General features: G+C 54.8%; 7 protein-coding genes across 7 annotated transcripts; 1 reads left to right on the top strand and 6 right to left on the bottom strand.

Moving 5' to 3' along the window:
- Positions 1–432: 432 nt before the first annotated feature.
- On the bottom strand, positions 433–804 carry PG986_000970 (uncharacterized protein; the record flags this gene model as incomplete). Its single annotated transcript, XM_066837192.1, has 1 exon — positions 433–804. One exon carries the CDS (start codon positions 802–804, stop codon positions 433–435), a length of 372 nt encoding a protein of 123 aa, XP_066706085.1.
- Positions 805–3940: 3136 nt separating this feature from the next.
- On the bottom strand, positions 3941–4822 carry PG986_000969 (uncharacterized protein; the record flags this gene model as incomplete). Its single annotated transcript, XM_066837191.1, has 1 exon — positions 3941–4822. The coding sequence occupies one exon, from the start codon at positions 4820–4822 to the stop codon at positions 3941–3943; it is 882 nt and encodes a 293-aa protein (XP_066706084.1).
- A 6782-nt stretch (positions 4823–11604) lies between these two features.
- PG986_000968 (uncharacterized protein) lies at positions 11605–11913 on the top strand (the record flags this gene model as incomplete). The annotated part of the gene is made up of 1 exon (XM_066837190.1): positions 11605–11913. One exon carries the CDS (start codon positions 11605–11607, stop codon positions 11911–11913), a length of 309 nt encoding a protein of 102 aa, XP_066706083.1.
- Positions 11914–12796: 883 nt separating this feature from the next.
- PG986_000967 (Alpha/Beta hydrolase protein) lies at positions 12797–14416 on the bottom strand (the record flags this gene model as incomplete). Its single annotated transcript, XM_066837189.1, has 1 exon — positions 12797–14416. The coding sequence occupies one exon, from the start codon at positions 14414–14416 to the stop codon at positions 12797–12799; it is 1620 nt and encodes a 539-aa protein (XP_066706082.1).
- Positions 14417–14857: 441 nt separating this feature from the next.
- On the bottom strand, positions 14858–16728 carry PG986_000966 (Plastidal glycolate/glycerate translocator-like protein; the record flags this gene model as incomplete). The annotated part of the gene is made up of 5 exons (XM_066837188.1): positions 14858–15048; positions 15121–16128; positions 16190–16301; positions 16382–16612; positions 16675–16728. 5 exons carry the CDS (start codon positions 16726–16728, stop codon positions 14858–14860), a joined length of 1596 nt encoding a protein of 531 aa, XP_066706081.1.
- A 544-nt stretch (positions 16729–17272) lies between these two features.
- Positions 17273–18497, bottom strand: PG986_000965 (uncharacterized protein; the record flags this gene model as incomplete). The annotated part of the gene is made up of 2 exons (XM_066837187.1): positions 17273–17583; positions 17666–18497. 2 exons carry the CDS (start codon positions 18495–18497, stop codon positions 17273–17275), a joined length of 1143 nt encoding a protein of 380 aa, XP_066706080.1.
- A 1717-nt stretch (positions 18498–20214) lies between these two features.
- PG986_000964 (uncharacterized protein) lies at positions 20215–22197 on the bottom strand (the record flags this gene model as incomplete). The annotated part of the gene is made up of 1 exon (XM_066837186.1): positions 20215–22197. The coding sequence occupies one exon, from the start codon at positions 22195–22197 to the stop codon at positions 20215–20217; it is 1983 nt and encodes a 660-aa protein (XP_066706079.1).
- Between the last annotated feature and the right edge of the window lie 467 nt (positions 22198–22664).

The raw sequence follows: 22664 nt of genomic DNA, 5'->3' as shown, positions 1-22664 counted from the left end.
ATACAGCAGAGCATCATAGTGCTGGACCGCGCCTGTGCCGACACCGCCGATAAGTTCCCCAAACCGATGCCCACCAAGCGGCAACAACGCGATTGATGCTGTGCGTTCGGGGCATGAGCCCGTAGCGATTACAGTCTTCTTGTCCTTCATCCCGGCGGGCGAGAGATCTTCCCGAAGATCTCCCAGCCCAACATGAGGCCTTCATCAATGCGTAAAGAAAGAAAAAGAGTGCGTGTGGGCCTTGGAGGGCAAGATGAGCTCACGCATGTCGTGTGGCTCCCGGTCCCCATGGCCGACAGCTAAAATAAAATGATGTATATCCAAATGCGTAATCCGCCAATTTCTTTTTGTTTTGATACAGCAGCCATCGCTCGTCAACTCCTGTTTGTGACTCGAGATTGGCGCCGCCAGAGACAACAGGCCCTAGGGTATCTATCGCACTTCGTGAACGTCAACCGAGTTGTTCCTGAGGTCCCGCGCACTGCTCTTCGACAAAGAGCCAAAGCCGGGCATGGCGGAGAGGCGGTTCAATCGCTTCTTCTGAGCGGGTGTTTGTGACTCGATTACGTGTGTGGGTGACCGGGGGTCTTCTACACTGTGTCGGCTGTACTGTTCCACGGGTGACGAGGCCGAGGAGCTGTTTGTCGAGGAGCCTGTGGTGTTGGGAGTGTTGTAGACGTACTCGCCATCGACGTAGACGGCGTTGCTGATGAAAGTTGAGCGCCGGTTGCGGTTGCGCGTGTAGCGCTGCTCGAGCCGGTAAATCTCGATCTTGGCTTGAATCTTTTCCAGAAAGCTAGGCATGATGGCGGTGTTTGGTGGTATTTTTTTCTTTTTCTTTTTCTTCGGGCGAAGTCGTGAACAAGCTCAATGTGGTCGACCGGACAAAGTGAGCGAGCAGAAAGACGTCCTCCTTATCAGGGTCTGTCGACGATCTGCTGAAGGCGTACAGTGGCAAGACGGTCACGTATCGGGGTGATACAGTCCGACGTCTCGTCCGGTTGCGAGTCGAGTCTTGTGCCGAATGCTGCTGTGGGTGGTATGAAGCGGATGGAATATTCAGCAAAGGCAGATGTCCCAATCTGTCTTTATGATACGGTTTGTTGGGCGGGTAGATTTCAACCGTCCAATGTTCTGAAGCGACGCGAGTCAACGAAGGAGTGTGCGTTGGGTTGCGCGGCGGTTCTCAGATGTTCTGAATGAGTGTATGGTGGTCAGGTTGATGGCGGAGGCGGTGGTTTATCAATTAGGTCGGCAGACTCCCGAGCGGAATAGTTGGGGATGGCCGATTATATGAAGGGGGCGGAAAAGAGTGGAATGGTTGCAAGCGAGGGGAAGAAGTGAGTTACAATATACGTAAGATGGCAATAGCAGAGAAGTGAGAGTGATAGTAGAACACTGAAGGAAAGATGCAAGACAAAGACCAGACAAGGAGTGACTGGCGAGCGACCAAGTTCCAGACGGGGGTGGTGTGGAGCTCTGCCTTTCTGCCCGTCAAGCATGAATGCACGGCAGGGCCAGGATGGCGATCCAACTCATCTCTCTGCGAATAGAAACACAGACTTTTCCTCCCGGTCGACTGGAAGAGGGAGGAGGAGAACAGGACCAGACGGCACGCTCCACGCTCCACGCTCCATGCACGTTCCATTACGGGCAGACTGGCTTCGTCAGTCCGTTACTGTACCTACTGAACGAACGAACGAACGAACAAACGAGCGAACCTTGGAGCTGCAGCTGCAGCTTGCAAGGGAGCAGGGGAAAAAGAAGAAGTGGGCGTCTCAAGGGCCAAGCTCCGAATCCAGCCATACAGGCCGTGCCTCCAACGCCCGCTAGCCTCTTGGGTGCTAGCGACTGCGTACACGGGCCGGGGAATGGCGCCTCCTTTTGTGCAAGCTATCCCCAGAACCGGCCTAGAGCGGTTCATAAAGCCAAGTCTAGCTCTGCAGTAGTGTCTTTTCGACCAGCCCGCCCGCCAGCCTCCCGCTCTGGAAATTTTCGCGTGCGACGGTCCGACAGGAACGGTCGATGCCGACTGACTTGCGCAAGACCAGCTGCTGCTGCAGAGACTTTCCAGACTGTCAGGGTGGGAGGCTTGCACTTGCAGACTCTACCCCTGGCTTACGCATGCATGCAATCGACCGGGCGAAGATCAGTTCGACGAGCAGCTGCTGGTGGGGTCGCGGCCGACTCCAGTGGGTTTGCGCATTTAGCAGTCTGGGGCTTAGAGGTTACAGGCAAGGTGTTACTGGACTTGCAGCAAAGTACCTACCTACAGGGGCCCAACGTGATAAAAGCCAGAAAGGAGAGCATCGTGGGCTGCTACTGGGTCGCGCCGACGCCCACATTCCACCACGAGGTTTCTCGCCGCTACGTGTAGGTTGGCAGTTGCTTGCACGCCTTCTCAGTCAGTCCAGTCAGTTGAGTTCAGTCCAGTCTGCTAGCACGCCTCGACGAGTGTGATGGTGCCTGTCGATCACCTGAGTTGGGTGGTGCCAGGGCAGAGTGGGCCGCAAGATCTCTCTACTAATAGTACTGTAGTATGATTTTAGTAGGCGACTATTAGAACGCGATACAGTAACTACATGCAATTAGGGTATGATTACTTAAGAAGGGTCGAGAAGAGAGAACCTTACCAAGCAATTCTTCCAGACCGGAACTATTCCCACCGATACACATACCATCCTGTGTGCCCAGACATTACGCATCACACCCTGCCCGACGGCGAATTGGAGATAGCATTGTCGGTTCGCATGACAATGACACACTACGAATGCGACATCGAAACCTTTTGTTGCGCTTTAAGCTCATGCAACAACCACTCGAAACGTCCCATGGGCGGAACTCGTCAACGAGACTGAGCCGCGAGTCCAACGATCAACAGCCCCGACGTTGCATCCCCAGACTTTCCTTTTCTTCTTCGTTGATGAAAAGGATCATCCTTACCCCCATTTCCCGCCCACCACGCGTGCCGCCGACGTTGGGCACTCAAAATTCATGCCTTCTTTTCTTCTTCCTGCCCACTTCACCAGCGCTTCAGACTTGCCTCGCTAGAGCTTCATAACCCGTCCTTCGTACCACGTCTTCCGCCGTCTTGGATGGGGGCTTGATTGGGAGTAATGTAAATCTTGCACACGTTAGTAGTAAGTGATGGTCATTATCAGGGTGGCATTTGGAAAAGATAGCCAGGACGCCGCCCGCACTTGTGAGCTTGTCAGCCAGCCCGAGGGATTTGGCGCTTCAGCCCGGCCCACGTCCGTTGCTGTCCGTTTTTCAGGCCGGCGACGTTGGTTTACAGTACAAACCAAATAGCGCTCGGCGTCTTGAGGATGCCTGAGCTTCTGGCCTCACATAAGATAAGGTCCATTTCTCCTAGCTTGACGCTATTTCACCAATCCAGCGTCAGCTCGTGCGCGCCCCCAACATGTGGTTTGACTGACGGCTCGCACAGCCCAGCCGCGTGGGTTTCCACTGTAAATGAAGCTATTTTGCGCCGTCTAGTCCTGACTAACTCGCCACCGGCATCACGGGACAAAAAAGCCCATCGTGTGAATTGGGTTCTAAATCTGCCGCCCGTATCTCATGCAGATAGCGGTCCTGTTCTGCAGCCAGGCTAGTTTTTGCTGGTTAGGGCGGGAAAGCTTGTGTTGGCGGGGAACGCAGTGGTAAGTCTGTGTTTGTCTTGGGACGGGAGGCGACCATGGTGCAGCCAATTCCTGTTAAAATGACATCGTAAGATCAGAAGATTGCTAGTTTTATGTTGTGGCGCGAAGGGACAGCACGGTCCAGCAGTTGTCGTATTACCTCACGCAAAGACTGGGCCCTGTTATCGAAGTTGTGGTCCAGGCAGCGCTGTATTTAATATATCTCAATGTATCACGCAGTACCCGTAGCTACTACGTCTTTATGCAGTTGTGAAATGCCAATCCAACTGGTTTCTTCTTCACCTCTGCCCGGCTGTCGACCTATCGAGCCATACCTCCATCAGCCGCGCAGCCCGCAATGCCGCGTTCTTGACCTCGTCCGATGAGCACTTCGCGGCTTCTTCGCGCAGGCGTCGGGCCCAGAACGTCCATCTTTCAGGCGTGTACCCAGCCTCTCCTTTGAACAGAGAACCGGGAGCGAACATCCTCTTCTCCGTCTCGTCAAGCTCCTCTTTTGGGATGACCTTGGTGGCGAGCATGATGGCGCCGCTGTGCTCAACAATCTGGGCTGCGGTCATGATATGACAGTCGTGGAGCTTGGGGGCCGAGGATAGATCCTCCTCTAAGCCTTGTCGGAGCATCCAAAGCGGAATGTCCCACCAGTCGGTCACCCCTTTGCCATTCAACCTCGCTGCGAAGGCGTGAAAGTTGATCCATGACTGAGTGATCTTGGCATGCTCCGTCTCATCGTCGGCGCTCTCGGGTCCGTTGATCTGTTCTCTGAACTCCGCCCCAAGAAGAGGCAGCTCTTTCCATTTTGCCTCCTTCATATGCCGCCCGTCAGCTTGTGGGATCTTGGATCGAGTGAGAGTATGGGGCAAGGTATAATTGCTTACGTCTCCCCAAATGCGAATTTCTTGGTCGTCCGGCAGCAGCATGACCTCGCTCACCATATTGACTAGCTTGTCTTGGGCGGGGTGGTCATAGGACGCGCCCTGGGCCAGTTTGGTCACGCTTTGCCAGAGAGGCCCAAGGTATGATTCGACGTCGTCTTCGGCTGTGGGAAAGTCCTTGGCTATGGCTTGAGCAATCGAGGCCGGCGCTTCGGCGCTCGGCTGCCCCCCCAGGTACTCGTCGAGCCTCTTCTCTATACGCTGCATTTGTGCTGTGTAATCGGCCATGTTGATGATGGTGCTTGCTCTCCGCCCCGGTAGACTTCTTAACGTAGGATGGCGTAGGTTATACAAAAACGACCGGAAGAACCGAGGGTGTTTATGTAGTCACATAAGCGAATGTCTTTGTTCCGTCTCCTTTTTGGTCACGAACTAGGCAGCGTCGTGTCCAGGGAATGATATCTTTATTTTGGACTGACGACACCCCTCAATATACTTACCCCAATCGCTGGGCTATTTCTGTACGTCATGTGCGCACAGGCCAACGGACCAATTCGATCCAGCAGGAGAACAAACAACGTGGAAATACCTAGCCAAGATCACAACTCTGCTTCGCTGTTCTCTCTTTCTCTGTGGCATTCCACCAGTCGCGGTCCTGTCAGGCCCTGATGGCTCACCAGCCCAACAAATGCACCATAGAAACATACAATAGCCATCATGAGCGTGGGCTCCCCGAGCCTGCATGCCTGGTTTCTGATTGTACAGCCACGGTGAAATTGCCTAATGAGGGGACAAGCTCTTATACAAATTGATAGATGGCGACGCCAGTCTTCTCGTGTACCAGGAAGCTACCCGACTTTTCAGACGCCAGTTCAGAGCATTCTGCTACTACTACGTTCGCCTTGTCGAATGAGTTTACTGAGAAGGGCTCCGATCGGACAGTACTCGAATTTGCAATACTGCGAAGTAGGAGCATCGCCCCCTAAGAAGGGCGCAGTTAATGGCCCAAGGCAAGGTATGTTAAGGTGATGCCTCAGTGCGTCGAGTTCTCGATATTCCACGTCTTCATAATAACTCCGAACTTGGCTTGTGTGTCCCGATAGCAATGCTTTTTGTGAAGAGATCAAGGAGAGGCCGTTCCAGACTGGGAACCCCCAAGATCACCATCATCTGGTTCCAATGGCTTTGATGAGTCAACTTGGTACACCAACTTTTTCTGGCCACGGAATGACTAAAGCTGGTCTCCTTTCTCATTCCTATTGTTGGAACGGGCCGATACAGGCTCAACCAGTAAATGCACCCCCTTACCGGCCAGTTCTGCATATCTGCTCCAGGGTATATACACGAGATTATTCCGCCTTGCATCTCCGGACGCCCTGCTTGCAAGGCGGACCCCTCCATATATGCCTAGGCCGTTCCTTTGACACCAAATGGTTCGTACTGTCGTCGGAGCCAGATTTAGGCAGATATAGCATTCGGTCATCATGCTGTTCTTCTCTCATAACATGGCTGTAGGACTGCACCGCGAATACTCGCTCATCGCGTTTCGGCATCTCCAGCACGCTCTTCAGACAAGCGAGAGTTCCACCTCTCATCCCCTTAAGAGCCGCCCACTCGGATACAGACGCCGAGGTAGGTTACATCTCCCGGGCGCTCGGTATTCGCCATAGCCCACTCGCGACCTGAGAGCGCCCTAGTACGACGTATCTCCACCGTTGGACAATGTGGTATTGTCCACTCTCCGAGAGACCGGGGTTGACACAATGCTGGCGCGAAGCAGCATGTTGGAGGGCTTCAAATTTGTATAGGAGAGGCCGAACATGGAAACTAACCTGCCTCCAGTCCATCAGCAATATCAGCGACCAGCTGCGCGAAGTGTATGGGCCACTGTTTCTGGTCCGTCTATGAGAGACATTGACGAACGTTGCGCCCTCATACCGCGAGCACAATTGTCCGCAGTGTATTGCTTGGAGCATTTTGAGAGGTTGATTTGATGTCTCTAAGGCATAGTCAATAATCATTGCAATGTTCCGATGACTGGCTTGTGGCTTGTGCAAGACTATGCGAGGCTCAAGCGAGACAGCGCCGAGAGCCCGGCTATGTCTCCTGAAAGATGAAGGAGTGAAGCACTCCGGCCCGGTAGTTTTCGAGTTTCTGAGTACCTTCACGTTGGTACCGACAATGCCCTTTCTCGCGGCTACTGCGGTGCCGCTATATCATTCGGCGAGCCGTTCTTGTAAACGGTACTCGGAATATGGCCTTCGATTGGGAAAACTTCAAGACAGAGAACTGATGGAAACTACATTCAAGCAAAGGCAAGCTTATGGGTGGCGTCCTCTGTATAGATGGGATGTGCGTACAGCGCTAGGCCAGCCACGTTGATGCCGGATGAGCGGCCAAAGAATGCTTCACTGGAGTCTAAGGCCACACAGCTCTTAAACCTCCTTTGGAAGAGCTCAGGGAAGTACTCAAGAGACGGGACAAGTCAACAATCTATCACATTGACTCTGTTCTTTACAGCGAGCGGTACAGGCTAAGAAAACCCAGGATGTTGATAGACCGTGTCACGAAAGAACGGTAGGGCCTGATGTCATGGCTACCTCAACAATCCAACACCAAGACGCCGTCCATCTCAAAGCCACACCAGAGTCGCAGCGATAAGAGCGCAAACTCAGACATCGCACTGAATACGAGCATATATTCTCCTGAATGCGTCGGGTACGAGATCCTTCCGAGCCCCGCCGTCGCGACGCTTTCCACCAACGAGCATTGGTGAGCGTGAGAACGAGAGAGAATTCTCGCTCAATGCGCGGCTTGGACTCAAACCGAGATTCAGCCACCAATTCCCCTTCTTAAAATCCACGCCTCCGATGTCTCTTTGGAGGGCGGCACCAGTCCTAGGGATAGAAGCTGTAGCGGTAGTGATGAACACGCCTTCTTCAGAGAGGCCCTTCTAGGGGGTTCCGGGAGATGCGATGTCCGCGAAAGGGGGCTTCGGTGCGGAAAGGGGGGGGGCTATAAGCCATCCATTCATCAACGGGCATGTCAGCATCCGCCCAGGGCAAAGGGCCATCGGTATTGAGCAGAGGCGCGCTCCTTCTTCATGGCGTATAGCTAATCGTCATAGGCACCCAGTACTGGGGCATATGCAGCACATCGCTGACTGAGAGCCCGCAGCGGTTAAAGAATCTGCGTGAGGAGCAGCAGCAGTCTAATGGTAGGGGATGTATGTGTGTTAGTGTTGTCAAGTGCTTAAGTGCGGCATGACCACGATAATGCATGCGGGCTCTCACGAAGGGGAGAGTACATCAACGCAGCGGCATGGACACGATGGGCTAAACTGAAGGTATAATTTCGAGGTTTAGGAATGATCAGTGTGTGTAGTTGCCTGCATAGTCACATGCACGGGTTGGCATTCGAGGCATTCGAGGCATGATAGCTGACGTGCGATTCTAGTAGCGACGACCCAAGGGATACATTATATACCTATTACCATACGCACGTATACTCCCCGGCTTCCAATCATCAGGTATACCGAGAGAGCATATCCACGCGCCTGGATTCTAACCGCACCAGATCTTGCGGAAGCAATATCATGAGCCTTGCCAGCATCGAGGCCATGACATCACAAACAATGGCAACCTGGCATCAGCTCACAACTGCATTCAAACAAGATGCTCAAGACGATGTACCAATCGCAACAGATGTTGACTGGTCGCCTTGATGGCAGCTAATAGTGCCGTGTGAGCAGCCCAAGCCCCTTGAAAGAACGTTATTGTCTCCAAAACCACAATATTCCAAGGAGATTGTCTCAGCAGGTTTTAGAGCTGTATCTGACTTTACCATGCTGACGTAGCGCGTCCATTGATGAGTGAAACTTAAACGGTGCACGAATGTCGTTACGGGTACAGTAAAAAACAATTTTTATTTTGTCATTGAAACAGAGTAAAAGACGATGGTGTCGCTATCGTGATGATCACCGACGCAATATGCCCATACATCGAGTGACCTTTTGCCAGTTTGCCGATTGATAAAGGCGACATGTGACGTATCTCTGGCATCATCTCATGGGGTTCTGGAAGATGATAAGCGCGCTGCACTAGTCGAGACCGTGGTCTTCTTGGGATGGTTTGCGCGGCCCGTGGAGTGATGGCGGCATGATAGTCCAAAGAAGCGGACCGCGTGCACATCATATACCCGATCCTTTCTTATCTGGAGTCGCATATCGCAGATCAACCATGCCAACATGCCTGCCGATCGTAGAATATTATATTCTCCTTTACCCATTGATCTACGTGCACACATGTGCATATTTAGTGATCGTGGTGCCATGTCCCACAAACCTTGCAACTTGGCATCACCCATGCGGGCGGCTTCAACCCTTACCCCAAGTAAGCAAGATTGACTTCTTCCATCCGTCATCCTTGACCCAGCAAGCAGGAGCCTGGGAGCAGCCACGTTCAGCGTTGGAGCAAGCGGGAGGGAAACCTTGATATGTATGGGGACGCCAAAGGCGCAGATCCGGCTCCGGCTCCGGAAAGCCAGATTGTACAGTAGCTGAGAGTAGATAGAGAACAGACCGAGAATGCCGTGATTGTCGACGTGGATTGGCATGTCCCGCCATGGAAGGGTTTCAAGCATTCGATCTCCAGGTGCAATGGCCGATCTGACTCACTGGACAAGCTGGAGGTGCCATGACTTCACCCCAGTGCACACACACAGCCAAAAGAGCCAAGTGATGATGAATGGTCTTCTGACCTCGAGACAAGTTCTGCACGTCACAACAGGTTTGCTGTTGCAGTGAGGAAGGACGGTGACGATTACCTCATCACCGCCTGACACAGTGACACCTCCTCATGCGCTTTTTTTTTTTCTTCTTCTCTTTGGTGTCTTCCGCTAGTGCACAGCTACTGCGAGGCGATTTTGGGGCATGCTCACCTTAACTCAAATCAATGCATGTGTTCTAGCTCAAATGGTTTAGTGAGCCTCAACTCAAGTTGGCGTATGCTGGCCTGTTCCCTGCTTTTATTCCAGCCATTTCCCCCTCCCGTGCAAGGTGTTCATCAATGGCACCATGACGCTGGCCGAGGCGTGCGGGATACTGCTAGGCCTCATGAATTCATTCGTATCAACAATTCGCAGTGGGAATCGGAAAGTTTGCTCTGGCTAGCGTTGGTTTCCTTGGCATACTGACGATGCCATACCATGTCCCAGACACTATTATATGCACGTAGTTGTTGTCCAAAAGAATAATCCAGAATCAAAAAAAAAAAAAAAAGGTGCTCTGCACCTGCAGCGGTCAATCAAACCGTAAAAGGTAACATCTGACATGAGAGGGACGAACCGGCCGCCAAGCCACCCCCCTCTGACAAGGGAAATCAGAGAATAAGGAAGGCACAGGCCCTGGGTTGTCTGGCGAATACGAACACCGACATTGTGGTTTTACACGCTATAGCAGTGCAATAGGCCATTTGGGGGGGTTTTACGGCAAAGGAGCCTGGAGGGTCAGACGTCAATTGTGTGACGCATGGATGAAAGGTGCTGAGGGTAGGATCCCGCAGTGGAGACTGGCCCTTGGCACGCCAATCAGAAGCGAGACCGAGTAAGTATGCTGGACCCTCTCGACCCTGGGAGTTCGGTCTGCGGCGACCCAAAACATCTGTCAGGTAGGTGAAGTACTCTTTCCTCTCTCTTCTGGTATTATGTGGGCGAACCTGAGGACCAGGGCGAGGACCAGGGGGAGGACCAGCGGGATGGGACCCGGTTCTTGCGGCCGACCTCCCATCTCGGAGCATGCGGAGTCGACCACTTTGAATGCCCCTCAACGTGCTCGCACTTTTTGTCCGGCGGTACCTACTGAGATACTTGGCGTGTGAAAGTAGGTGAGGTGTCAAGGTGTGTAGCGTGAGCCCAACCTCAGATGTCATGGCCCGGGAAAGGGTCGATCGCCTGTCCTCCGACGGCATCTATGAATAACCATCTGCTACCTACTTACCCGCTGCCCTCGGTACGCTCTGCTGCTGGCGGCATCAGGTTTCAATGCTGTCTAGGCCTTGGCTGATGTGTGGTTACGATTGCTCGATTTCTTTAGCGCCTGGGTCGTCTTTTTTGGGCGACTTCCAGCGTGCCGCCCGCACCGGCTTGGCTCCAAGCACTGCGTAGCGCCAACGATCCAGCCTGCCGCCAGCACCCCCATTCTCCAATAGAACCACCATAAGCTTCGAGAGGCTCCCCCCGCCCCCTGTCGCTTGTCATCCACCATCCACCATCCAACATCCACCGTCCGCTTGCGCGGCAGTGCCGGGAGCCCAGAGCCCAGAGTCCAGAGCGAGGGAACTGCTGAGAAGTGTGGGTGACGTACAGGCCCTTCTAAGACAAGAAACTCTGCACGCCTGCGGGCGGGAGATACCAGAAGAGAGAGAACGAGCCAGAATGAGGGATCAGAAGGGAAATAGATAAAACGGGAATATTGCCAGACCCTCCCCGGGCCCTCCGTGTGTCTGTCCTTTCCTCCCTCAAGTCGCAGTGGGCCAATACTACCATACCGCCGTACCGCCTCCTACATAACCACTCGAACCCTTACACCCTCAGGGCCTCTTTCCTCCTCCTCGTTACAGAAGCGGCCAAATTTAGAAAGAAAAAAGTGTTTTCGCTGTGACTGAGCGACGGCCTCGCCTACTAACAAACGCCCGTTTTCGATTTTTGAAACATCCACACTGCACAAAGACTCGGTCCCGTCCTCGTCTGTCTGTCGCTACGTTACTATTCCAGAACCACCACCAAACCCAACGACATCCTACGCACAACCAACACAAACATATACACCCACACAACCGCTTTCGCTTCTGTTGCCGTTGTTGTTATACACAGTCGCTCTTAGAAGAGAAAGAAAGAAAGAGGCCGTTATTAGTCAGAAAGCAAAAGACCTCCAAATAGGCTGAGCCTGTTCTGTTGTCGCTGGCTGGATCCCCACCTCTCCTCTCCCACTTACACCGTCGACCCTCCGAACCGCTCTTCTCTCTCGGTCCATAAATCCATCCTCCAACGAGACCGCACAACCCACGATCAACATGAACGATTTAATCACCACCATTGTGGTGACGCTGGTCCTCGTCATCGTCATCGGCTCCCTCATCTTCGTCCTGGCCATGTACTGGACGCAGCTCCTGCGCAAGTTCGCCCCCAACCGCTCGCCCGAGCCCATGAGCGAAAAGAAGAACCAGCAGTGGCCGCAGAAGGGCTCGGCCGAGTCCAATCTGATCTCGCCCGTGTCGTCGCCCACGCCGTCGCCCCGGTCTTCGCAGTTCAGCGACCACTCGGACTCGCCCATCCCCGCGCCCCAAGCCGCCAGACAGAGCCCGGAGCGCTTCGTCAGGTGATAGCCGGCTTCGACACATACGCACACACACATATCAGCAGTATTAGCGACCGCCTAATCAATTGGCGACTCCGATTTCCTTTTTCTTGTTTTGTTTATGGAACGACACTTATGACGGCATCAGGAGTTATATACGGGCGTTTTATTGCATTTTGATCGTCATCGCATCGCATCGCATCACCTCACATCACTTATAGATGGGGTGGATGCATATGTGGTGCGCCACGGCGTTTATGGGTCCAGGGTTCACGATGCAGACAGGGTTCAATGGCCGGGCCCTGGCGGCTTGCTTACAGAGGTGCCAGCCAGGGGGCGTACGGAAACGGCATATCCAGCATTCCTGCATTTACACATCTGAGACAGAGACGGACAGCGCACTCCTTTGCATACCGAAATACCCTATTTCCTTTTTCTTCTTCTTTCGATGCATCGGTCGGGTCTTTGATCCTTCGGCACACAGCATGGTCCCTCCTTGCAAGGCATTTACACACAAACCCAATCTGGGTCGGCGTTTTACTGGGGGGCGTTTTGTTTGCATTGCATGGGCAGCGCAAATCATGGGGAGAAGGAGACAAACAGGACTCCTTGCATCATTGAGTTTTCTTTTTGCATCAATGCGTACTACGTCATCAGGAGCAATCCTACATTTCCGGGGTGGTGGAAGGCAAAATATACACTACTACCGCAGCATAGCAATATCAAGTAACAGTAACAACACATCACGGTGTTTCATCACATGCCCAATATCTCAACCATCATATGTCAGGTGACCCAAGCTTAAGACAAAATAGACGAACCTAGTGACCCTTCCGCTCACGATGGACTTGCATTGTATGTGCCGGATCCGGCACACGCACCATCTACTTCGGCTGCACTAATCTGCTTCACCGCGACGCGCCCGTCGTCGCGCCCTCCCCTAGCCTCGAAGGAGCACCGCCATCGCCACCCACAAATCGCACCATGCGCTGCTCATCGTCGTCGCGAGATGGCGCGACGTCAGCCCGCCGCCAGCCCAGGTGCCGCCGGATCCCGTCTTCCGGGTCCTCGAGGAAGGCGAACACGTAGTCCTGCAGCGCCTCGGCCGCGCGCCGCTGGCCCGCGGTCGCCCCGCCGCGCAGGTCGTACGTGCCGAAGACCATGGGCATGTCGCTGGCGTGGTACGCGCCCATCCACGTGTACGGTGTCAGGTTCGTCCAGTTGCCGGCCCACTGGTACCGGTACGTCGTGAGGTTGCGGGCCGCGCGCACCGCGGCCGCCTCGCGCGCGACGCAGACGAAGTCGCTCAGCGTCGTCTTGTCGAGCTTGGCCTGGTCCGGCGGCGGGTTGTTATGACCCGACGATGACGGCTGCGCCAGCGACGCGTTCAGGCCCGGGTTCCACTTGGCGAGGCTCGCCTGCTCGTTGGCCGTCGTGCTGATGAGCGCGGGCACCCGCGAGATCCGGCCCGCGAGCCCGCGCGCCGTGTAGTTGCGGAAGATGAGGCGGCCGTCGACCGTCGGGCGGAACCGCAGGCCCGGCTTCGTCTTGTTGTCGCCGTACGCCCCGACAAAGTGGCTGAGCAGGGCCGCGGGCACCTGCCGCATGCACTCCAGCTCGGCCGCCGCCGCGTGGTCGTCGTCGCCACCGCCGCAGCCCACGTGCCGGGCGACGAAGCTAAAGTTGGACTGCAGCGCGTCGTCGCCGTGGGCGAACTCGCGCACGGCGGCGCCCGAGTGCAGGAAGAAGCCCGCGACGAGCGGCTCGTCGTCGTACGCGAAGTCCAGGACGTCGGCCGCGACGCCGCCGGCGGAGTGGCCCCAGAGCACGATGCGGCGCGGGTCGCCGCCAAAGGCGCCGATGTTGGCGTAGACCCACTCGAGGGCCATGCGCACGTCCAGGATGCCCAGGTTCTGGTGCTCGAGCCCGGCCGCGTTGGGGAAGCCGAAGAGGTTGACGCGCCAGTTCGCGGTCACCACGATGTGCTTCTGGGTGCGGTTCACGAACCCCGCCGGGTCCTGGTAGGGCACCTCGACGCCGCCGGTGACGAAGCTGCCGCCGGGCACGAAGAGCGCCACGGGCAGCCCGTCGCCGCGGCTCGCGTTCCGCGGGGTCCAGACGGCGAGCTTCAGGCAGTCCTCGGAGCTCGTCTGCGCGAACTGGCCGGCGTGGTGGCTCTGGCCCGCCGTGGCGATTGAGAAGTCCGATATGTTAGTGTTCCACAATGTCAGCGTACTCGTCAGGTACTGCGAGCACGACGGCGGGAAGCGGTTCGAATAGCGGTGCTTCGTTGAGGGCCGGAGGGCGACGGGCGGCCGCCATCTCAAATCGCCCACCGGCGCTTTTGCGTAGGGGATACTCCTGAATTCCCGAACACCATTGTACTTGGTGCTTTGAACACCTGTATACTTCCCAGTGATAGTCGTGACGGTCAATCCGTCACCATCCTTGTCAACAGTATTTGGATCTTTGCAAGCTCTCGCAACTGCAGCCACAAGTAAGGTATAGAGTATCTGATTAAACCACATTCTAGGAGTTGCCGTTTCGTGATGACTGGTTTCTGGTCGATGTAAGAATCATCCCCAGAAACGCTCACTTCGCCAACCCTTACTTCGTAGTAACTGACATCTCGTCCAACTTATACGATAATAACTCCGTGTAACCAAAGCTGAGCCCACCGTTTCTTCTCTTCCCTTTGGATATCGCTTCTTACGAGGGTGGCATCGCAACTGCCTGATCCGTAACATCAGTGATCCGACAACCAGCACGAGCCGACGTTGCAGTGCAGCGACGCTGATCACCCGGTCTAGAATTCCCCTCAATTGCATGCCAAGTCATCTGAGCCATGTCCACGGATTCGTGCCCCAGAGGTCCACGGTATATTAGCCTAAAATCATGTGCACACATCACGTTATCTCTTGCTAAAGCACCTAACGCCTAGGGTGGTGTACTTTTCGCCCAAGCCATTGCTAGAGACCGACCAATGACCGGACTGCGTTGGCAATGGGAGGAATAGAGGTGAAGAGAACAGTGATAGCGCCGAACAGGCTCATGGCCAGGCTCGATAGAGCTGCCGCTCGTGGGTCCGTACGCAACAGAAGTGCCGTGGCCATGGCCGAGGAGTTGGCTCCCAGAGTGACACCCCGCGTCACGTAATCGTCTAGGAGTTATGACACCATCAGTAAGGGGGTACATGGTTCCAGGCCTAAGGTATGACGAATTCACAGCTTACCTTCAGGGATCTTTAGCAAGGCAAGGAACCGCTGTCCTATGAGGACCCCGACAATACCGCTCATGATGGCGACGGCGGCGCCCGTGTTGGCATCTCCGCCCAAGTTGGCGGTGGCCGGGATGGCCAGAGCCAAGGTCAGGCTCCTAGACGCAAAGGCAAGGCTTCTCTCGGCCGTGATGCCGATGGCGAAACAGATCCACGGGTAGGCAAAGAGGGACGCCACCGACACGACCACGTTAGGTATGACGATGGCGAGGAAATGCTGTTTCAGCTCTCGTCGATACTGGTACATGGGCAGAGCTAGGGCGATAATACTAGCATCTAAGACGGTGCTGAACATGTCGCCGGCCCCGGGAAGTTGGTGACTCCCGTTCCAGACCCGAGCATAGTTTGCACCTACTTTGTACTCTCTCAAGGTACTGTCGAGGTCACGACCTATGGTCAAACCGATCACCCAGATTCCCAAGACGGTGAAGAGCGCGGAGACGAGAACAGGATGGAGAAACTGTCTCCAGGTTGGCGGGAGCGCGAGAGAGCCAAAGTACGTCAAAATGCTGAAGGTAAGTTGGATCGGCATTGCATAGCCTGTGCTATAATAGACGGGGATCCCGACTAGGACGAACAGCAACAAGTAGGTGACGACATCTAGATTTGCAGCAATGATGACGGCCCATTGCTTGGCCCGCGGCAGTGGCAGCGGAGCCTGGGCAGGCAAGTCGGGAGGTATCGTTGGAGTGCTGGTGCCGGCAGCCTCGGCGCTCTCTGGCAGTGGGGGCGGTGCTGCGTCTGCGAGGTGCACCTGCGAAGGCCTCGGGGAGTGAGGGGGCTCACTGTCTGTATCGGGCGTCCTTCCGCCAGCCGGAGTCGTTGTGGTCATCGGGATCTCATCCGTCTCGTGCCCCATCTCCTCGGCGCGCTCGGTGATGGCTCGTTTGGAAGAGCCGACCGCGAGCTGGAGCCCGCGGGTCATGTACGCCGTGCCGGCCATCATGACCAGAAATCCGATCACTGCCCCATATCGTTAGCCGGGTATATAGCTAGCGAGCACCAACTCCTAGGCCAAACTCACCGAACACGGCGATCATCTTGAACACCTCGACCACGCCGATGGGCGGGCTCAGAGGCAGCAGGACGAAGGAGGGCGTGAAAAAGACACCGATCCAGCGAAGAGACCACCCTCCCTTGTAGATAGTATTTGGTCAGTATGCTGTTTCTCTCCGTCGCATCGATTGTGGGCATCCCAAAGAAGTGGCTGGCTTACCGGGACTTCGATGTAAGCGACCAGGCGCCGGGTCCGATGTTCGCCCAGGACCTGCTCGCTCAGCAGTAGGGCCAGGAACAAGACGACGAGGCAAGCGACCGAGGCCGGGAAAGCCACATTGCCAATCTGGAAGAGGCGGTCGACGCCGTAGCACGCAGCCAGCATCGCGAGGATGCCGGCGGGAACGAAAAGCCATACCCGCAGTGATGACTGCCCAGAGGCCGCGGCTGCCTGTCATTCATTGCCCAGTCAGCATCGCAGGGATGGCATGGCAGTATAGGCACTCCACTCACCAACTTCAGAGCGAGGACTGCATCTTTCAGTTTTCCTTCTGCGTTGTCTAGCATTTTCATCTTCGTGGACTCCTGCTTTGGGTCATCATTAGTGTTTGATGGATGCTAGAAGTCCGGCACTCTCGGGTATACCGGCCTAAGATCGGATGTGCCACTTATTTACACCAAGCTATGCCCTGTACTGTAGTCTAGAGCCCCCTAACAGAATCCGAATCGCCGTTTTTTCTCCGTCCGGTAATGTACGACAACGAGCGAGGTGCCGGCATAAGTAATTACTTTATGTATATGCATGTCACCTGCAAGTAATGGATGCTTCGTCCAGATAATCTATATCACAGCGCCAACATCACCAAATACGGCCATCGCTTTGCCTAATCTGGTTTATTACTAGGAAATCAAAACTCGTGAAGCATTGCATCGTGTCTGCAATTCGGGTCGGATCTTGCACCCTTCCAGGGGAAAACACATTTAAAGCTGTGTCAATTTCGCGGCCAATCTCATAAATCCTCACGTTACCCGGTGAGGAAATGAAGTCCGCAAAGTCCTATCGTACACTTGCTCTCTCCGGGAAACCGCCCTCAAGGATCGGCTTAGCCTTCTAAGGTGACTCCGCTCGCTCCTCCTCCGGTTTGATCTCATTGTTGAGAATCGCCTTGACCTTCCAGGGATCGTCTGCCACCCGGTCCCTGCAGACCAAGACCCCGACCTTGACCCCTGTCCAGACATCCCACTGAGCGTCGCTAATCGGGTCGCCGACAGGCCGGCGTTTGGTCCACGAGCGTTGGAACTGGCTGACTATACCCCAGAGGTTGTGGTGGTCCTTGAACTCCTTGCAGTCCTTCTTGCGCACCTGATAGTACACCCTCTTCCGATCCTCGAAAACGACGAGGTTACGCTCATGGGCAATGCCTGTCAGGAGTGTCAGTCCCTTGATCATTTCGCCGTTACTCCCGATCCCGATTCTACCTGCAGAAGATAATATAATACATACCTTTGAACTTGTTCATCGTGTCTTCCATGAGGGTCTCGGCGTCCTTGTTGACGAACTTGGGTGTCTGCTCGATCACCGTGCCATCGCGGGTGCGCTTCTGCCCCCTGTTGCCGATTCCCTGCTGGATCTTTTGGTCGATGCGGCCTTTGTTGATGGGGTAAATGATAAACACCGTGTTCAGTCTACCGAACAGCCGCAAGAACTCGCAAAGAGCTTTAGGGCAGATGGCGAGGTCTCTGTGAGGACGCAGATAGCAGGTGCAGAAAAATGCACCCATGTTCCAGGGTGTGCCACGGGCCGTCTTGCCCTCGGGATTGAAGAAGTCAAATCCCACTATCTTGATGTCACGAAACTTTTTGCGGTTCTTGGCCGGGTCCAAGCTGGTGATCTCAAAGTCCTTGCTGGCAACGCGGAGGATTATCAGGTCTCGGTACGGGTCGACTCTGGCCACATTGGGCTCTTCCTTCTTGAACCAGTTTTTACTGCGGTCTCGTTGGTAGAGCACCTTGCGATTCTTGCCCTTCATGATCTCTCCCCGCGACATTTTCACGGTCCAACCGAGGTTCCAGGTGCCCACCCAGGCTGAGTCATCATCTTTGACCTTCTGACTCTTGCTCAACGGGGACGCGATCTCGAGTACCTCCCGATCGACACGCCGACGGCTGGGGTCGTTCGCAGCAAGTCGGTCCGGGACTTTCATGGTGAAGTGGTGTGCACCATGCCGAGGAATGACGTACTTCAGGACTTTCAACTTCAGCTCATCGGGAAGGAGATTGTAAAATCCCCAAGTGCCCTCCTGCGGCTGCACCTTGATGGCCTGCTTGGATTCCATGCTGATGTAGATGTCGTGGTTATGACTCGGCGAGGAGATGGTTTTGGGTGAGAAAGTTGGCCAGTTGTGAATTATATAGGCAATGGGAGAAAGTTGAGGAATCGGTAGGAACTAACGGTCGGAATGTCAGTTGAGTTATGCAGAAAGAATTCAGTTGAGAGTAGGAAGACCACAAGCAAGAAGCAGCGGGTAGCGAGCAACAACATCTGTGGGGGCTGGAGAAAACCCGATGATGATTGAGTCCAGTTGACCCGGTTGAGCCGTGAAAAGTTGGACTTACAGTTGACCGGGTAGGAACGTATGAAAGTTACCCACAAGACAGATGGGATCGTCGACGAGAAGAGGTCTATCGTCGAGGGGGAGAAATCTGTCGGCGAGACGACGGAGGGATTTATGAGCGATGAAAAAAAAAAAAAGATAATTGTCGGCGAGGACGGAAAGAGATACCGGAATAGGATATCACTGTCGAGTGTGGAAGTTGTTAGCAGGAGAGAAGGAATCGGCGGGGAGAGGAAGAGGCCTCGAAATAAATACTCACGGCGCCGATATTGAATACAAAGTGGCCTGCCTTTTTCGACGAGGGTGAATGCACCACTCGGCTGTGGTGAATATGACACTCGGCGATGGTGAATACAAGACGGGGGCTACGAGAAGGTGTTTTGGTATCAGTGCCGTGAGCTGGACGTGAAGGTGTGGGGCTTGTTCACAAGACCAGATCAGAGAGGGAAGGCACATGCTTCAGTCTAGAATATCGACTTGCTGAGGGCGAAATCACATAACAAAACCAGTCTATAAAGCTAGCTACAATTCCAAAGTGAACGAATTCCCGCCTCGGCAAAGGAGATTGCAATCTCACTCTACGCCGACTCACTAGGGTGTCAGGCCCGTGGTCATGGCCATTCATTACATACAAAGGGCGTTCCTGTCAGTGACCTTGGGGTGCCTCTGCCACCGATGGGATTGTCATAGGCCCTGATGTTAACATTTATAAGTAGTGAGAGGAGGGACTGGCCTCTTCCCCGCTTGTGCAATGCCATGGCTTGACTCCGAGGCTGTGTTTAGGTAGGTTAAGTGCATCCAGTCTCTATCACGGCCTTCTAGGTATCTTCACGTAGGCCCTCTGAACAGCCAGTCACACTGAGAAAAGCGAGCTACTCAAATGTGAGGGCCCAGCATGCCAACCCCAAATGCTTTTGGGCAAAGACTTTGGTGTTTGAGTTTATACAGTACAGACAGCTAGCTTGTCAGCGATGTGCTTTATGGAGCAAGCCCTTCATCCAAACTGTCCAAGCTCCCTATGACTGGACAGCAAACCTATTGAGCATCTGGCTCAATAAGATTTCTCTGGCTTTACAGGCATTCTTAAGCAAAAGAGTCCAGTTTTGGCAGTGTATCGAGGCATCTGTGCCGTAGCATTACAAGGCCCCTATTTCAGATACAAAGTATGTGCCAAGCGATTCTGGAATACACCACATACCAAGGCTCCCCCTTAGATGTATCTCATAAACACACACACACACACACACGTCTAGACCATCGCCGTATCTTGTGAACTGCTGTCAACTTGACCCTTCGAATCCTTCATCGTCCAAGCAACCCCCCTTGTGGCATCTGGCATGTGGCAAAGAAGCCGTAGACAGATGTATTTCACACCGCCGAATCACGTTGCCACCTTGAAGTCATATGACTATTCACGTCATATTATATATAAACTCCCTTAGGATCTGCCCATGGCAGCCTTGACCTCGTTCTGTAGGGCCTCCAAGTCCTTGAGGATATCAACCCCAGTGCCTATGTTGGTGGCTTCTGAAGTCGCAAGACTCTTTGGTGGTTCCCCATCAACCCGCTCCAGCCCACCACTGCTGACACTTCGTGACCCACTACCATCACGTATTGCTTCCGCATTCCCCAAGCTGCTCTTGTTGCTTCGGATTCTGCGTGGCGGTGGCGGTGGTGCGGCTATGGAACCATCCTTTTCTCTGCTAACTTTCCTGCTGCCGCTCTCCAACGAGCTAATGCTGGGCGGCCTTCTGGCACTGGATTGCCGAGCTGGTGGTGGTGGTGGTGGTGACAGCTTTGGCACGCCATCCTTGGTAGTCGTCACCGTGGCCATGCCAGACCCGTAATTCGGATGTTCAAATAGGCTGAAGCCAGTTCCTTGAGGTAGCCTTACTCCATCGATGCTCCCAGGACTGGATACCGATGTTGGGCTCGTAATGGAGCTACCTGATCTGTTATGGCTTGGCCTCCTGGGAGGCGGAGGAACGGGAGCAGCTAAGCCTGCGTTGGCGCTGGAACCGGGGCGCAGACTATCCGCTCGCGACCGGTTCGATTCCATCGAGCTACGCGGGGCTTCCTCATCTGCCGGATTTGCCATGATGGACGGTGGCTTGGAGTCTGATCGTCCGTGGCGGCGTGGCGGCGGAGCAGCTGGCTTGCGAACACTGGATGTAGTGCCAGTGCTAACTTGCGACTCAGACCGGCTCCGTGTTCCGTCCGATGGTTTGGATGGCCCCAAGTTCGCCGCCACCGCTGTATCACTAAAAGCCTCTGGGAGTTTTCCAGCAGCCTCGCGATCAAAGGGTGACTCACTCTGTTCATCGGCCGGTGTACGAGTGGGCGGAAGCGGAAGCGGCTTGTTCACGTCGGATGATGCGGATAGCGGGCTCTGCTGGCCAGTAGGCTGGACGTTTGTGTCTAGCGACACTCGTACCTCAGAGTCTCTTCGCGGGGTACTGGGCCTTTGTTCGGATCCCAGCTCGATCTTTATCAGTTTTCCATGACGGGAGCTCGGCGGTGGCGGCTTCTTGCGCCCAGAAGCTGATTGAATGTTTGCCAAGGGAGAAGTTAGATGACTGCTCCGCCGCTCCCCAGCTTCTTCTGGTTCCGATATCTCGTGGGATGTACGAGGGGTATCCAGAATGGCATCTGCTACTGACTGCCTGGATACAGAGCTTGCATCCGTGACACTTGCTCCGTCGTGGTTTGGAGTTGGGAGCGGGTTCGAGCCTGACCAAGTACCAGTCGTCCCTGGCAGTGGTGTACCGGCTGCTGCTCCAGCTGCCCCGGTGTTATCGGCATAGCCTGTCAACAGCAGCCTCTTGAAAGAGTTGACATCCAATGCTCCCTTGGATCCAGGGGCCGAGTTGGCCTCCTCTCCCGGTACACTCTGTTCCAAATCGCCGGGTGATTTCGAGAAGGGGTTCGGCGGTGCCCTTGGTAGTGTGTGCTCGTCCGATGTTTCTGTCCTCGTCTCCTCCTCCTCATCCTCCTCCTCGGTCTGACCACCACTGAAGGGGTCGACCACATCGCCCTCGTTTATCGCGTTCCGGCCATTTCGGTTGTCGACATGGTCAAATCTGTCGTCGCCGTCGCCGTCGTCGCCATAATCGGCGGGCGGGAAGTAGGTAGTGACGGGTACAGCATCCTCGGGCGAAGATGGCGGCGGCGATTGGACGCGGACCTTCTTCACAATCTTCTTTGGTTTTGTCTGGATAGGGTCATGGCGACCATCGTGGTGTTCTGGCACGGCTGTTCTGAAGGTCGTCACCGGTGGCCGTGGGGCAGACGATAGTGTCGGGTTGTCTAAGCTTGAGCTCGGAGCAGGGGACCCGCTCGGGTTGGCGGACGAGGGAGAGGGGCCTCCGGTTTTCCTTCGAAAGGGGTTATTGGAGCCGAAGGATGGCGATGTCGAGGACATGATGGCAAGGAAATGAATTGGCTAGTATGATGGGGGTTCGAGGGGCCGGGAGAAGTAGGGGTTGGAATGTTAGCCGGCCATGACAAGGCGTGGTGGTGGTGTTGGGTGCTGGTGCTGGTGCTGGTGTTGCCTGCGGAAACTTTGAACGGGACGAAGCCGTCAGGGTCCCAAATGGATGGCTCGGCGATCGCTCCCCTCCTTAGGCATGCAAGTAGCGGGCAGTTCGGACAGGGCCACAGAAAGAGCCGCAGCCGGTGGATGGCCAGTTGGAACTTGGAATGGCCAAGGCAAGCTGGGAAAGGGATTGGACGACGGCCAACTGGCTCGATGATTCAATCAATCGACTTCTCGGTCCAAACATGATTGAGATGGAGATAAACCGCGGGCTCAAGCAAGCGTCTATGGCTTGATGTTGCACCGATGAGCCCAAAACCACTGGACTGCGTAAGCGACCGTCTGCAGCATCC

This window comes from Apiospora aurea, assembly GCF_038362705.1.
Source record: "Apiospora aurea strain CBS 24483 chromosome Unknown utg000001l_segment0_segment0, whole genome shotgun sequence".
Classification (NCBI taxonomy): Eukaryota; Fungi; Ascomycota; class Sordariomycetes; order Amphisphaeriales; family Apiosporaceae; genus Apiospora; species Apiospora aurea.
The sequence above is the reverse complement of the archived record's forward strand: the minus strand, read 5'-3'. Positions and strand labels throughout refer to the sequence as shown.